The sequence below is a fragment of the Rhineura floridana genome, chromosome 9 (assembly GCF_030035675.1).
Source record: "Rhineura floridana isolate rRhiFlo1 chromosome 9, rRhiFlo1.hap2, whole genome shotgun sequence".
NCBI classification, from domain to species: Eukaryota; Metazoa; Chordata; class Lepidosauria; order Squamata; family Rhineuridae; genus Rhineura; species Rhineura floridana.
In genome coordinates, this window is record NC_084488.1 from 105,896,203 (window position 1) to 105,911,250 (window position 15,048).

Consider the following 15,048-nt stretch of genomic DNA (forward strand, 5'->3'; position numbering starts at 1 on the left):
AAAACCAAAACAATACAAAAAGAAAAAACACAAATCCATAACTAATACAATAAAAAGAAAAAAAATATAAAAAAATTGACTTCCGATTTGTCGTAGTTCAGCTAAAAGTCTATAATATATAACAAGCCTGTATCTTATAGATTATAAAATCACCTTCCTCCAGCGGTTATCTTAATTGGGTACAAATCTCATTAACATCATATCATTTTATTCTTCCACAAAAAGTCAAAGAGAAGTTTCCAATCCTTGAGATATATGTCCATCAATTTTTTTTTCTAGATAAACATGTCAATTAATCCAACTCATCAAGTCTACTAAGTCCAGTAATTTCAAATCGCTCTTCTTCCATTATCCGTATTGGTTCCATCTTCCATCTTCCATCTTTACGCGCCCAATAATCTTGCTGTCATAGTCATATAATAAGAGTCTGATAGGAATTTCCTTTTTCACAGATATTTTCTTGCCATCAGTTCCGAACATATCACTGAAGTATTGTTGCAAAGCCGCATCTCTGTTCCTCTTTTTTATATGATACACTAGCACATCTCTTGAAGATTTTTCCATTGACACAAAACAGGGATTAATTCTGTTAGCTTTCTCCATTTCAAGTTCCATCAAATCTTTCCAGTCCAGGAATTTTTTTGAACCGATAATATCTTTATCTCCAATCTCTTCAATTCCTTCAGTGACAGTGCTGAGTTCCAAACCGTAATATTTGTCTCCAGAATCCATCACAGCCAGGAAATCCAAATCTTTTTCCATATCCATATTTAATCCAATCTCCATAGTTTGAACCTTGCCTTTAATTTCTCTTTCATCCTTTTTTGGTTTTCCAGATCCCTCTTTATTCTCCTTTCTCATAGAATCCTGAATTTCTTTCAGCTCCTGTCTCATTTCGTCAAATTCAATTCTCCACGCTTGACTATTATTTCTCAGTTCTTGTTTTATTGAGTTAATCCCATTCATTATTTTCTGAAACATGTCTAAAGATAAAGTCCATGATCTTCTTAATTGTCATTCTTAAAGCCAAAGGAACAAAACTCCTTCAATTTTCAATGTCCCAAGCAAAGAGCAGTTTATTTCTTTATCCAGTTACAAAGGCGTCACACTCTAGACAGCCCTTATCTCTTATATGCCCAGAAGTGCAAAAACAGCTTTAGTTCACAGCGTCCAAAAAACTAGTAGCAGAAAAGATGAGCAGATTCGTCAAAAAAAAAAAAAGTAGATCAGAAAAAATAGTCCCAGACATATATTACACCAAAGTCTTATAAGTCAAAAAGAAAACCCTCATCCGTTGTAATCTTTATAATGCTATTTTCCATGTCAGCTTTTTGCAATAAAAAAAGATAGGCTATTTTTATTTTCTTCCCCCTTAGTTCCGTGAGTAAAAAAGAAGGAAAGTTTTGGCTCACCCAGGTTTTCTTAATTGCTGATTCTTTGACAAATCTCTTTAGCTGTGTAGATAAGAAAGTGATAAGCGTAGACAGGAGAATGCTTGCCTGTTAAACCGTTTTTCTAAAATAAAAAAAAACGGGTCACTTTTTCAGCTGAGCTAGCTAGAAATCCTCGCTCCGTCCGAGCTGCTGGAAGACCTTCTTTCACAGACAATTCTGACGAATTCCAGTCTCCAACAACCACAACAAAGCTGTGTGGGAAATCTCACGTTTCTTCCTTATCCGGAAGAAATTATCCCCAGTCAAAAAAGACCCTTCTGACTGGATTTAAAACTGAAAAAGTTTCATCCAAGACGGGAGCCGTCTCAGAGGCGCACAGGCGGAGGGATCCTCCTGGGAAGTGTGTTGGAATTGCTTTTTAAGATATTTTTAAAGCTTTTAAAGATGTTTTTAAAGCTCTCCAAAATACGTTAGTAGAACCACTGATTTGTATAGTGCAGATGCCAGCAGATTGCACCTTTCAGCTGTGGCCTGTAGTCCATGAAATCTTATGTCATAACAAAGTCGTTGGTCTTTAAGTCATGGCACATAACTCTTTCTTGTGCTTTGTACTCTAGCAACTCCTATAGAACTAGAAGATCTTATTCAATGTAACCAATTTCCCCCCTCTCTATATTTTGAAGATACCATTGATGAATGCACCAGTCATGATAAGACATTGGCAGAGAAATTAGCAGAGAAGTATTCCAGTTCTGCTTCCTATGAAGAAATCAAAGCAGAATTAGAAAAGCTGTCTTTGGGGAGCCAAAGGGAGACAACTTTTCAAGAAATCACCTACTCTACTTCCTTCTTTCAGCAGCTCAAGTGGGTCTCTAAACGGATGTTCAAAAATCTGCTAGGCAACCCACAAGCCTCCATAGCACAGGTAATCCTAGCCATTTAAAGTGTTACCCATTTTACACCCCAGTCCTACAACTCTTTCAGCAATTTGTGAAGCTGGTGAGGTGCTGTTATGCTGATTCATGCAGGACACAACCTTAAGCCATTGAAATCTCCCCACATTTTGTTTTGTGGATGGTAGTTGCATGAGTATATTGAATGATGCTCATCTAACTCCTAAACCATTTATTTATGTATCAGATTTATATCCCATCTTTCATCATAAATAAACCCACTATAAATAATGCAGCTATTAAATATATCACAGCAATATATAAAACACAACCAATAAAATACGACAGTTAAAATAAGCCAGATCAAAATTTGAGTAAAAATCAATAGCAACCACAAAGACGTTCGTTCCATAATATTCACATCAACCACTCCAGTTAAAATGCCTGGGAAATAGGTATGTTCTGAATTGGTACTGAAGTGACAATATGTAGGCGCCAAACACACATTTGGGGAAGAGCAATCCAAGCCATGGCACAACAACAGAGAAGGTTTTATTTTGTATTACTTCTTTTATTCTGTTGTCTGTATCACTTTGAATAACTAGGAGTCAGCACTCTCTTAAATTTCCCCTTCCACGTTTCTGTCCCTGCCTCCCACCACCACCTGAAGCTTTCTGTTCATATGCTTCGACCCTCCATAGTATGTCTTCAGGATTTAATAATAATAATAATAATAGCAGCTAATCTTGTCTCCCAACTACTTCCTGAGGAGTAGTGCCCATGCCTCTGAGGAGACCTATGAACTGGGGCTCGGGGAAGTACATGCACTGTGGGCCAAACTAGAGATTTCATAGAAATTTGAGTTTAGGAGCCCAGGTGTCTGCCAACCATCTAAAACAGGGGTACAGAATTTCAAGGTCGGGGCCCAGATGCATCCCTCCAGGCCTCTTTATCTGCCCCTTGGGATGCTCCCCAGGCCATGCCCCCTCCCGAGGCACCCTCGTTTTCCCTAGGCCACTTCCCTCACAGGCCTTGCTTGATATCATCCATGAGTGTTTTGCCTGGCTGGAATGGCCCTTGAATTCCGATAATGACTCTCGGTTCTCTGGATATGTGGTTGCGTGTAGAAATTAGCCTGTTGTACAAAGGAAAAATTCAGATTTGTTGCTCTGGGCACTTTTGCCTTTGGCCCTGCCCACTGCTGGCATTAGAGTTACCATGTCTCCGTTTTTCAGCTGGAGTCTCTGGTTTTTGGGGGGGCCCTCCAGCTCTCCGGCTAGCACCCCTTAATCTCCGGACTCTCAGCTTCAATGTAAAAAAAAATTAAGTTTCTAGGTGGTCTGGTTCCTGAGATATACGCCACAACGTCAGCCACCGCCCCCGCAACTGTTTAATCTATTTAACTGATACAACGCTGAAGTTGGTTCCTAGTTCCCAGTTCCTTATTTGCTTGAAAGTTCAAAACACTAAAAAAGAAGAGTTGACAACTAGAGCAACTTCAAACCAATCTTAACATGTCTCTGAACCCCGAAATATATGTTGGGGTACCCTGTATGATATATCACTGTGATCGGGGGACTCTCCCCGTCAAGAATAACAATACATTTATGCAATCAAAATCATCAGGCTTCTGATATTATCATAAATACATAATAATGTCATAAAATCATAAAAAATAAGTAACTGGGGGTGCCCACCCCAAACTCTGCTCTGGGACAGGACAAATCATATACCCCAGGAAAGGGGAGGGTGTCCTCTATGAGATGCCACTGCGTCCTGCCTGTCCTAGAGCTTCTGCTGGGTGCAGGGCACAGAGGAGGGCATCTATGCAAAACCAAAATGGACAAAAACACGTAGAAAAATAAGTAACTGGGGGTGCCCACCCCAAGCTCTGCTCTGGGCCAGGACAAATCATATACTCCAGGAAAGGGGAGGGTGTCCTCTATGAGTTGCCACTGCGTCCCACCTGGCCCAGAGCTTCTGCTGGGCGCAGGGCACAGAAGAGGGCGTCTATACAAAATCAAAGCAGAAAAAGACATACAGGAAAAATAAGTAATTGGGGGTGCATGTGACGTCCTTCCCCAGCACCACCAGTGAAGCTCTCACTTGTGGCTACCAGCAGCCAGGAACGTCAGGTTTTCCTCTTACCCTTTTCAGCTTTAGCACAGAGTTCAACAAATCCCCCTGTTAGGCCTCACTACCCCACACTCGGTATCTCTTATAGCCTTTAGACTATGCCTCAGTCTCTGCCAGGCTATCTCGATACCTTGTGTCTATTGGTATAGGTAATTCACAACACACACCCCTGGAGCCTCTTGTCTCTGAAGCATACAGCCCTGGGTTTCTCTGTGGGACTGGATACACTTTCCTCCGATCCGCCGCTGCCACCATTCGATACAACTGTTCAGCCTTGGTTACTTGCTATCCCCCCTGGTATGTGTTTCCCAGCTGAAGGAATCAGGCTTATGTTTAACCAAGAACGTATTTATTAAGTATTAGAAATAACAAGATTACTTTTAGAATGTTTCACAAGCGTATGGTTTCATCTATATTCTGTTAGGTACTTGCCTTCTTACTAATTGCCTCAGAACTCCGACTCACTCTCAACAACAACACTGACCATCAATCTCCAACCTCTCTCTCAACCTTTCAAACACCACCCTCCTTACACCTTCTAAACAACAACACCTGAACACCACCTCCACACCTCCTCAACCTTAACCTTCCATTTATACTCCCAGCTATTCAAACGCTCAGCCAATCATCCAGCATTCTACTGCTCATGTACTCCCCCCTCCTCTTTCACTCCATTTACCATATGTCTTCTATATAAACAGCAATTATCATATTTACAATATAAGCAGGAACATCACAGTGCCCACCCCAAAATCTGCTCTGGGCCAGGACAAATCATGCACCCCATGAAAGAGGAGGGTGTCCTCTATGAGATGCCACTGCGTCCCGCCTGGTCCAGAGCTTCTGCTGGGCGCAGGGAAAGGATGAGGGCATCTATGTAGACAGAAACGGTAGAGAATCTTCTTATTCTTACTCATTTCTCAGACCTCTTTCTGAAGTGAAGGGTCAAATCTGTAAAGAAGTTTGGAGCAGCCACATTAAAAGATAAGGGCAGGGCATTCCAGGCAGGGGGTTGCCAACCCTGCTTGGAGATGGATGTCTTTGCAGAGGATCCCTAGTCAAGCTTTACCAACAGCACAATCCAAGCTATATCTACTCAGAAGTAAGTCCTGTTGAGTTCTATGGGGGCTTAGTCCCTTAGTACGTGTGTTTAGAATTGCAGCCTTCAGGTGCATCCATCTTTACTCCCAAATGCTCCCATCTAACATCTCCACAACACTAGGCTCCTTTCTTCCTCCAGTGGCCTTCTGGTGACTGGCCTGGCCTGAAGGCACTTAAACCCTTCTTGCTGAAAGCAAGTAGGCTAGATTAAATGTTCCCTACCCAGGCTCCATCTTTTAGCTAAGATGTCTAGCTTAATTTCCAGTCAGTTTTTTTTTAATTGTACGCTCCAAGCCACTGTGGTTGATGCTTAATGTATCATGCTTAATGACATCACTTGGGCCCGCCCTGTGATATCACTTGGGTGTGCCCCGTGACATCACTTGGGCCCGCCCCTAAAATCTCAGGTATTGGGATGCTTCTGACCTGGCAACCCTAGCTGGCATGTGACCCCCCCACCCTCCCCCAAAGGTTGCCCCCAAATGAATGTGGTCCTCAAGCTGAAAAAAGGGTTTCCAAATCTTGATCTGAGATGTGGCAGAGATAAGGTATGATTTGAAGTGGTGAATGGGGGGATGGTGCTTAACCCAAGGCAGCTTTATCCCTGCATTCTCTTCTCCAGGTGCTTTTCTCTGAGCCCCAACAAGCAAGCATCTGGATATTCTTAAAGAGGAGAATTTTCTTGGGAAGGGGAGTGCAGGGGAGAAGAGGCAGGCAAAAGAAGGGTTGACTTTCTCCCACCCTTGCACCTTAGAAGTCTATAAAACACATAATTAAATCTATTTGATTCCTTGTTGCATCTTTGCTGTCCAGAAGCGAAAAATCTCAGAATGCTGGAGTTAATGGCCTTTGATTCTGTGTTTGCTGATATTATGTGGATCTCTCTTAATTGCTTTGTAAAAGCTTGACCTTGTGACAAGAATTATGCCCTTTTAGAGTTTTATAATCTTCCAGTGTTATTGGTCCTGCCTCCCCCCAATCATTTTGATCTCCTTAACCTCATTAGGAATTGATTTGAAATGCAGTCTTTAAATGCTCCACAGTTCGTTTAGCCCTGTTTGTTAATCTTCTCAAATTGGTCTTGCTATGATCCTTGTTTTCTACTACAATTGGCTTAGTGGTTGGATTATCCTTGACATTTGGTCCTGTCAGCAGGTTCTTAGCACTGTGGTACCATGTATGGAGGGCCCTTTACTGTTCAAGCCCTTCTCCTGCTACAAACTGGTACTAAACTGCCTAATACTATCATCTTGGCTGCATTGTTAAATCATTTCTACTTAATTCTTGACACATAGACTTAACCATTCTGATAGTGCTAGTGCAAGACATTCTGGGTCCAAATTGTGCCTCATCCACTGGGGCTAACACTTTAAAACATTCTTCTCCAACCTGGTGCCCTCTAGGTTGTTGGACTACATTTCTCATCAGGCCCAGGCAGCATGACCAGTGGTTGGGGATGATGGGAATTATAGGGCAGTTTGGAAAAGGCGGGAGACTGGAGAATCCTTCATCCATTCAAGCACCAGTCTTTACCTTCAACCTCTTTTGCAGCCTGGTGCACTCCAATTATGTTAGTATACCAATAGATATTCTACCTGTTCAAAAAAGAAAATGTTCACAAAGTATGTGATGCTTAAAAAAAACCCTTGTAGACCTACTTTGCCTGTCTTTCACAATTGATAAGTCTTGAACCAACATCCTCCCTCAAAGCATGTTCTGTATATAATCACAGCCATTGCCAGTTATGATACTTATTTTTTTATTTATTATTATTTTATTTCAAAAGTATAGCCTGATTTCTCTTTATCAAATAAACTTAAAGCTACTAACAAACCAAATAATAAAACACATTAGGGAAGCAGTTCTATGCTCTCAGCTTGGGAGAAAGCCCCATTGCACTCAAAGGGACTTACGTCCAAGTAGATATAGGTAGGATTCGATTTCACTGTAAAAAAATCAGTACAAAATATATAAATAAAGCAAATACATCACACTACAATAAAAATAGCAGTCAGAGATAAAAATAAGACCTCACTAAAATAGCAATAATCAGAAAAATAAGAATCAATGGTAAAACAGAAAACAATACAGACAGCTTCAGGTGGCTGAAGAACTCTCAGAACCGCTCTCTATTATCTTTGCAAAATAATGGAGGATCGGTGAAGGTAAAACCCTGTACGGTTTCGGCCCAGTTTACCTGAAAGAGCGCCTCCACCGCCACCAATTATGCCGCCCGACCAGATCAGCCACGCAAGGCCTTCTCTCAATCCCACCAACCAAAACAGCTAGGTTGGTGGGTACTAGGGACAGGGCTTTTTCTGTGGTGGGCCCCACTCTCTGGAACTCCCTCCTGTTTGATCTTTGACACGCCCCTTCCCTGGATGTATTCCGCAAGGCCTTGAAGACGTGGCTATTTCAACAGGCCTTTGAGATCCTTGGGATGGGTTAATCTCCATGATTTTGTCATCTATTATAATGCTGCAAATGTAAATGTTTTATAAATGTATTGATGACTGTCCAGTATTTTATTTATTGAGACTAATGTGACTGCATTTGATATTATTGTATTTTATCCCATTTTAATGTACGTCGCCTAGAGTGGCTATCTGCCAGATAGGCGACACACAAATTAAATATTATTATTATTATTATAAGTGCCGGATGACTGGAGGAGAGCTAATGTTGTCCCTATCTTCAAAAAGGGCAAGAAGGAAGAAACAGGGAACTACAGACCAGTCAGACTAACATCAATCCCTGGAAAAATTCTGGAGCAGATTATAAAGCAGTTAATCTGTAAGCACCTTGAAAGCAATGCAGTGATTACTAGGAGCCAACATGGATTTATGAAGAACAAATCCTGCCAAACTAATCTCATCTCATTTTTCGATCGGGTAACCTCCCTTGTAGACTGTAGGAATGCTGTGGACATAATATACCTTGACTTCAGCAAAGCTTTTGACAAAGTGCCCCATGATATTCTGATTAGCAAGCTAGCTAAATGTGGGCTGGATGGAACAACTATCAGATGGATCTACAGTTGGCTCCAGAATCGTACTCAAAGAGTGCTTATCAATGGTTCCTTCTCAAACTGTGCGGAAGTAACAAGTGGGGTACCACAGGGCTCGGTCCTGGGCCCAGTGCTTTTTAACATTTTTATTAAAGACTTGGATGAGGAGGTACAAAGCATGCTTATCAAATTTCCAGATGGAACAAAGTTGGGGGGCATAGCTAATACCGTGGAAGACAGAAAGAAAATTCAAAGGGACCTTGATAGGCTGGAGCATTTGGCTGAAAACAACAGAATGAAATTCAACAGGGATAAATGCAAAGTTCTACACTTAGGAAAAAGAAACCAAATGCACAGTTATAAGATGGGGGATACTTGGCTTAGCAGTACGACATGTGAGACGGATCTTGCAATTGTCATTGATCACAAGCTGAATATGAGCCAACAGTGTGATGTGGCTGCAAAAAAGGCAAATGCTATATTAGGCTGCATTAACAGAAGTATAGTTTCTAAATTGCGTGAAGTACTAGTTCCCCTCTATTCAGCACTGGTTAGGCCTCATCTTGAATACTGCGTCCAGTTCTGGTCTCTGCACTTCAAGAAGAATGCAGACAAATCAACAGGTTCAGAGGAGGGCAACAAAGATGATCAGGGGACTGGAAACAAAGCCCCATGAGGAGAGACTGAACAAACTGGGCATGTTTAGCCTGGAGAAGAGAAGACTGAGAGGAGATATGATAACACTCTTTAAGTACATGAAAGGTTGTCACATAGAGGAGGGCCGGGATCTCTTCTCGATCATCCCAGAGTGCAGGACACGGAATAATGGGCTCAAGTTGCAGGAAGCCAGATTTCGACTGGACATCGGGAAACACTTCCTAACTGTTAGAGCCATATGACAATGGAACCAATTACCTAGAGAGGTAGTGGGCTCTCTGACACTGGAGGCATTCAAGAGGCAGCTGGACAGCCATCTGTCGGGAATGCTTTGATTTGGATTCCTGCATCGAGCAGGGGGTTGGACTCGATGGCCTTATAGGCCCCTTCCAACTCTACTATTCTATGATTCTATGATTCCAAATGCCTCTTTAAAGAACCAGATATTTATCTGTCATGCAGTTTCTGAGCCACCAGGAGGATCAGCCCACAGAATTCCAAAATTCTATATGAATCCATGACGACTGGTGCTTGTGATGGTTGGTAGATTCTCTAGGTCAGGGGTTCCTAAACTGGTCCATGCGCTTCATTCAGGTGGTCTGTGGCATGTCCAAATGACATATATTGGTTTTTACTTGTATTTTTATTCTTTTATTTCTTATATTGCATTTCATACAGTTTGAATTCTGTGGATTGCAGATTGTAATACATTAAAAATAATGTTAAGAAATAAAAACAATAAAAATACAAGTAAAAATCATACCTCATCTAGTACAGTTCATGAGAAGACATGATTCACTAGAAAAGACAATAATGCTGGGAAAAACAGAAGGGAGTAGAAAAAGAGGAACGCCAAACAAAAGATGGATTGATTCCATAAAGGAAGCCACAGACCTGAACTTACAAGATCTGAACAGGGCGGTTCGTGACAGATGCTCTGGTAGGCCGCTGATTCATAGGGTCGCCATAAGTCGCAGTCGACTTGGAGGCACATAACAACAACAAATCTAGTACAGTCATTAAAGGCAGAAAAATCATTAAGCGGCCCGTCACGACCATCAGCATTTTTAAGTTGGTCCATGGAGGAAAAAGTTGGGGAACCACTAATGTAAAGTATTTTGTTGTTATTGATGGCTCCAATTTTCAAACAAACAAATGTGCTTTGTGCCCTGCTGGAACAGGGCCCCTAAATTATATTTGCCTTCAGACTTGTTGTAGATTGTGAGTGATGTTTGCACCATTACTGCATGTAAAATACCACTGCTGTATATTTTGTTGGATTGTTTATGTTTCAGCTATGTGTTACCATTTTCCTGGGATTAGTCGTAGGTGCCACATACTTTGGATTGAAAGATGATATTAAAGGTTTGCAGAATAGGTGAGTAATTTGGGGGCTGTGTGATGATAAAACAGCTGCTGTTTGATTCTATAAGAAACTTTCAACACTGAGACTTGAAATGCAATTCTATTGCTTGAAAACACAGACTGTCAAAATAATGATTAGTTTCTGCTTGGACCTTGCACATTTTTTTCATTCTTAAGTTAGATAAGGTTGTCAACCAGCCACTGTCTTAATGCTCGACTTGTAAAACCAGGCAATGTATATTTTGGTATGAAAAGACAATACACTTCTGACTGTTCCCTGGCTCTGACCATTTGATCTGCTGCGTATCCCTCCAGCTCTTCCCTTAAAATTTTGGGTTCCTCCATGCTCTGCTGCTCTCCTGCAAGACTATGTGCTGGCTCCTCCTACTCTGGCTCCACACCCTCCCAGGGGGCTAGTGTCTTTAAAATAAGTTGGCAGCTGCCCTTTGGCACGCACTGGAAAGCCTGTCCAAGCTTTTCTACCACAAATAGAAGTTCTGCCTCTCTTCCCCCCCAGCAGGTGAGGTGCTATGTGAAGGTTGGGTGAATGGGACTGGGAGAGAGGCAAAGTATATGTAGCTGCTCTCCGATAAATTGGGCTATTGGTCCATTTTGGCCACTACTGGGTATTCTGAATGACAGTAAGGATACAGGCCTTTCCATCACCTGCTCTCCTTATCCTTTGATTTGTGGTGCTGGATTGAACATGTGATCATCTGCTTCCCAGCAAGTGCCCTGCTACTGAGCTCTGGGCCTTCCAAAAGCCATGGCCGGTTAGAGTCTTTCTGACAGCATTAGTGTCCTGTCTCTGCTTTGCAGGAGCTCATGTGGGCATCCATACTAGAGACTCCAGAAGCCTGACCCACAAACTAGCAGGATTTTAGCCAGTTTATTTCAGTTGGGGTTAAAATAGTGTTGCTGGTTTGTGGATTTGAGCCCTATTGTGCCAATACCGTGAATATTCTTTTCAAATAGAACCAAACAAAAGTGGGACTTTATGCGCTCCTAAGAGATAGGAAGGCTTTAGTTCATACATCAGGGCCCTTGTGTTATAGGCCTGTACAGGCCTCATAATAGGAGGGGCCAACATTATGACTCCCTCCCTTTCCAATGTTAAAAGGTGAGTGGTTCCATCCACACAGAATTAACTGACCACAGAATGCTGGCTGACTGTTGGAGGGGGCCTGAAAGGGAAAATCATGGGCGGGATGAATGGAATGGAGTGTCTTGCAAGATGGCATGGCTGGCTAGCATCCTGAACAGGAACACTCCACGTTGCAACACTTTGCAAGAGGTCCCACTGTAGTCTTATATATTTTTGCAGCTGCACTTTGTACTGTATCACGAAAAGAGATATTTTACATTTGGTACAAAGAGTAGAGCCATCCAGCTTCCAGTGCATGTGCTGTGTGAAATTAATGTTAAGAAAAACAGGCAGTATGCTGCTTTGCTGTTGGAGCCCAGCACTGCCTAAAAGGCTATTTGAAAAGTCACACTTGCAAGTCAGTCTCCTGCTCCTTTTCTACCAGTATGTTGTGACTGCTGTTTGTATGCCCTGCAGTAGGACTGCTGGGAAAGCAGTGGCACAGCCAGCCATTGTATATGGGCTAAATAAAGAGGGAATTGGGTGGCAAGGGAATATGAGATGAGGCAATAGGATTGTTCAGGGACACATTTCTTAAAGAAGTGGGTTTTGAGGAGACAAGAGGCTCCTTTTAGCTAACACCAAGTTATTTTTTAAAGGCTTGGTTTTGGATAATTGATTTATATACTGGTGATCTGATTTCCCCCCCATAGACTTGGTGCCATGTTCCTTATGACCACCAACCAGTGCTTCAGCAGCATTTCCGCGATTGAACTTTTTGTTGTGGAGAAGAAGATATTTATGTAAGTAGAACATTGCTGAACAGGCAACACTGTTTTTTAAGTACTACTGATTGAGGGTTCTTTTAGATTGCAGTCCCAAAAAATACCTCATTGTGATTGAATGTAACGCTAAGTCAAACCATGTCATAGTGCAAAGAAACAAGTGTCTGGGCTCCCAGAGTAGAGATCATGGCTGCTTTGTTCCTTCCCATTTGTTTGTGTTAAGCTGTGGTTTGCCTTACATGGCACCTGAACCCAGGCTCATGATTTAGCTCTCTCTAGACAAAACATAAGCTATAACCCAGGATGGAAGGATCTCTCAGTTTTGGTTCTCCCAGTTTCTCATTTTTCCAGTCTTAAATTCTGTTCTCCACATTTCTGTAGCAATCTGCATTTTATAAAATCCTCATGAAAATTCTTTAGCATTTATTCTAATAAACACATTTTTAATATGCAGTTTTGACTAATGTACACTTTTTTCAAGAAATTTCTCTTAATATAATGCATTTTTGTATGTTATTTTCACTATTCATTCTTATGCACAATTTCCCCTAATATAAACATTTTTGTAAACATTGCTAGGTTAGAGAACTGCATCACAAAATTCTGATGAGAATTTGGAAAGATGACTGTGTGTCAGTTCGCATATTGTTTCAGAAAGTGTTAATTTGATAGATTTGGCTTTAAAAACAAACAAAATTCTCCCCATCCCTAGCTATGACCAAGGTTCATTCTATGGTTTACAAGCTCATGGTTCATCTAGAAGAGCTAAACCAGGATCCAAGGTTCAAACATGTTAAGCCAACCACAATTTAGCGCAGCAGCAAAACAGCTGGAGAAGAGCAAAGCAGTTACAATCTCCTCTCTAGGAGCCTGGATGTTTGCTAGTTCACACAAAACCATGGCTTGGCTTAGTGTTGCGTGCAAACCAAGGGCATTGGGAGAAACGTAAAGCTGGAGAATGAACTGAGAAAGGTATGGATCGTTTTAATTAGATAGAAATTTGTTTTTTTATGAACAGCAGATAACACCATTACTGTTGTTTTGTGATTAATTTTGTAACTTATTATTTCTATTAAATTTATTACATACCACTCATCAGTAGGTCGGTGGGTCACAGTATAAAATATAGCATTAAAAACAGTTTAAAACAAATTACATTTACAACTAGAGAGGGTTCTAAAATATATATTTCAAGTATCAAAAGTCAGGGTGAAGAGGTGCGAAAGCTGTTCAGTGAAGGTGCCATTTCCTGTGGGGAATTCCACAACCTGGGGGCTGAAACAGAGAACATATCACAAAGGTGATACATATTAATGGTCCTCTCTGTATTACAAACATATTGGGTTGGATCCAGACCTAGTCATGCTTAGAGTAGACCCACTGAAATAAATGAGATTTAAATTAGTCATGATTAGACCAACTGAAATCATTGAGTCTTAAATTAGGTCTGTTTTAAGCACTAAATTTAGATCTAATCTATTGGTTTTATGACTTTGTTCTATTCTCATCCCAAGGAATCCTGGGAAATGTAGTTTAGTGAAGTGCTGAGAAAACCTGTGTTAGAAACACTTCTCTAACTTAAACTACAATTTCCAGGCTTCTCTGAGGGGAAAACTGTTTTAAATCTGTGGCCTGGATGAACACAGTGCCCATGTCTTTAAAATGATTTAGCTTCCTGTGTATCATATTTTTGACAGACTGAGACATCAAAGTTTTGCACATGTATGTACAGATGCTGTTATTCTAATCATGATAAATTAAAAGTTTTGTCAAACTGCATATAACATATCTTGTTGTTTCTTTGGTGACATTATTTGAGTATTTGATTACCTGACTTGGTAATATTTTGTGTTTATATTATAGACATGAATACATCAGTGGATACTACAGAATTTCTGCATATTTCTTCTCAATGCTAATGGCTGATTTAATACCCATGAGGACTTTACCTTGCATTATTTTCACTTGCATGGTTTATTTCGTGATAGGCAAGTATAATGACCTTTAAGCTGTACAGTAGAACTATGCAAATGTGTCCTGCAGTAAAATGCTGTTGTACACAATACTCCTGTTCAAGTTTCCAGGCAATCAGCCATGCCTTCTTTTAGGATATTTCCATGTTTATCTCCATTATTTCTTTTTGTACTTCTGTAAACTTTGGGGTTCTCTCTTATTCCTGCTGATGCCTTCCTTTTTTCCCATAGATGATGTCATTTTGGCTGCACAAGGATCCACATCCAGAGCACTGAATTATAGCATGTAATATACAGTATATGGCTGCATACCCACCATACATTTAAAGCACATTGTTTCTCCCAAAGTATCTTGGGAACTGTCATTTGTTAAGAGTGCTGGGAATGGTAGCTCTGTGAGGAGTAAACTACAGTTCCCCAGATTCTTTAGGGAAAATGCTGTATGGTGTGTACGCACCTACATCTATATTGTATGTATATAGTATATTCCTGTTCCTGCTAACCTTGCAATTATTAGTGTGAGGGTATGTGACTGTTTTAAAAATGTTTTTATGTCTTATTATTCTTAAATGTTTTAAATATGTTTTATTATTATCACCGTCATCATCAACATTTATTACCCACCCTTCACTCAGAGGTCGCAGGGCGAGTTA

General features: G+C 40.9%; 1 protein-coding gene across 1 annotated transcript in view; it reads left to right on the plus strand.

The window, feature by feature from the left end:
- Nucleotides 1-15,048, plus strand: part of LOC133363738 (broad substrate specificity ATP-binding cassette transporter ABCG2-like) — a 65,044-nt gene that overhangs the window by 33,575 nt on the left and 16,421 nt on the right. The window contains exons 8-11 of the mRNA XM_061583058.1: nt 2,078-2,319; nt 10,484-10,566; nt 12,351-12,440; nt 14,286-14,410. Coding sequence (XP_061439042.1) covers nt 2,078-2,319; nt 10,484-10,566; nt 12,351-12,440; nt 14,286-14,410 — 540 coding nt within the window. The remainder of the gene's footprint in view (nt 1-2,077; nt 2,320-10,483; nt 10,567-12,350; nt 12,441-14,285; nt 14,411-15,048) is intronic.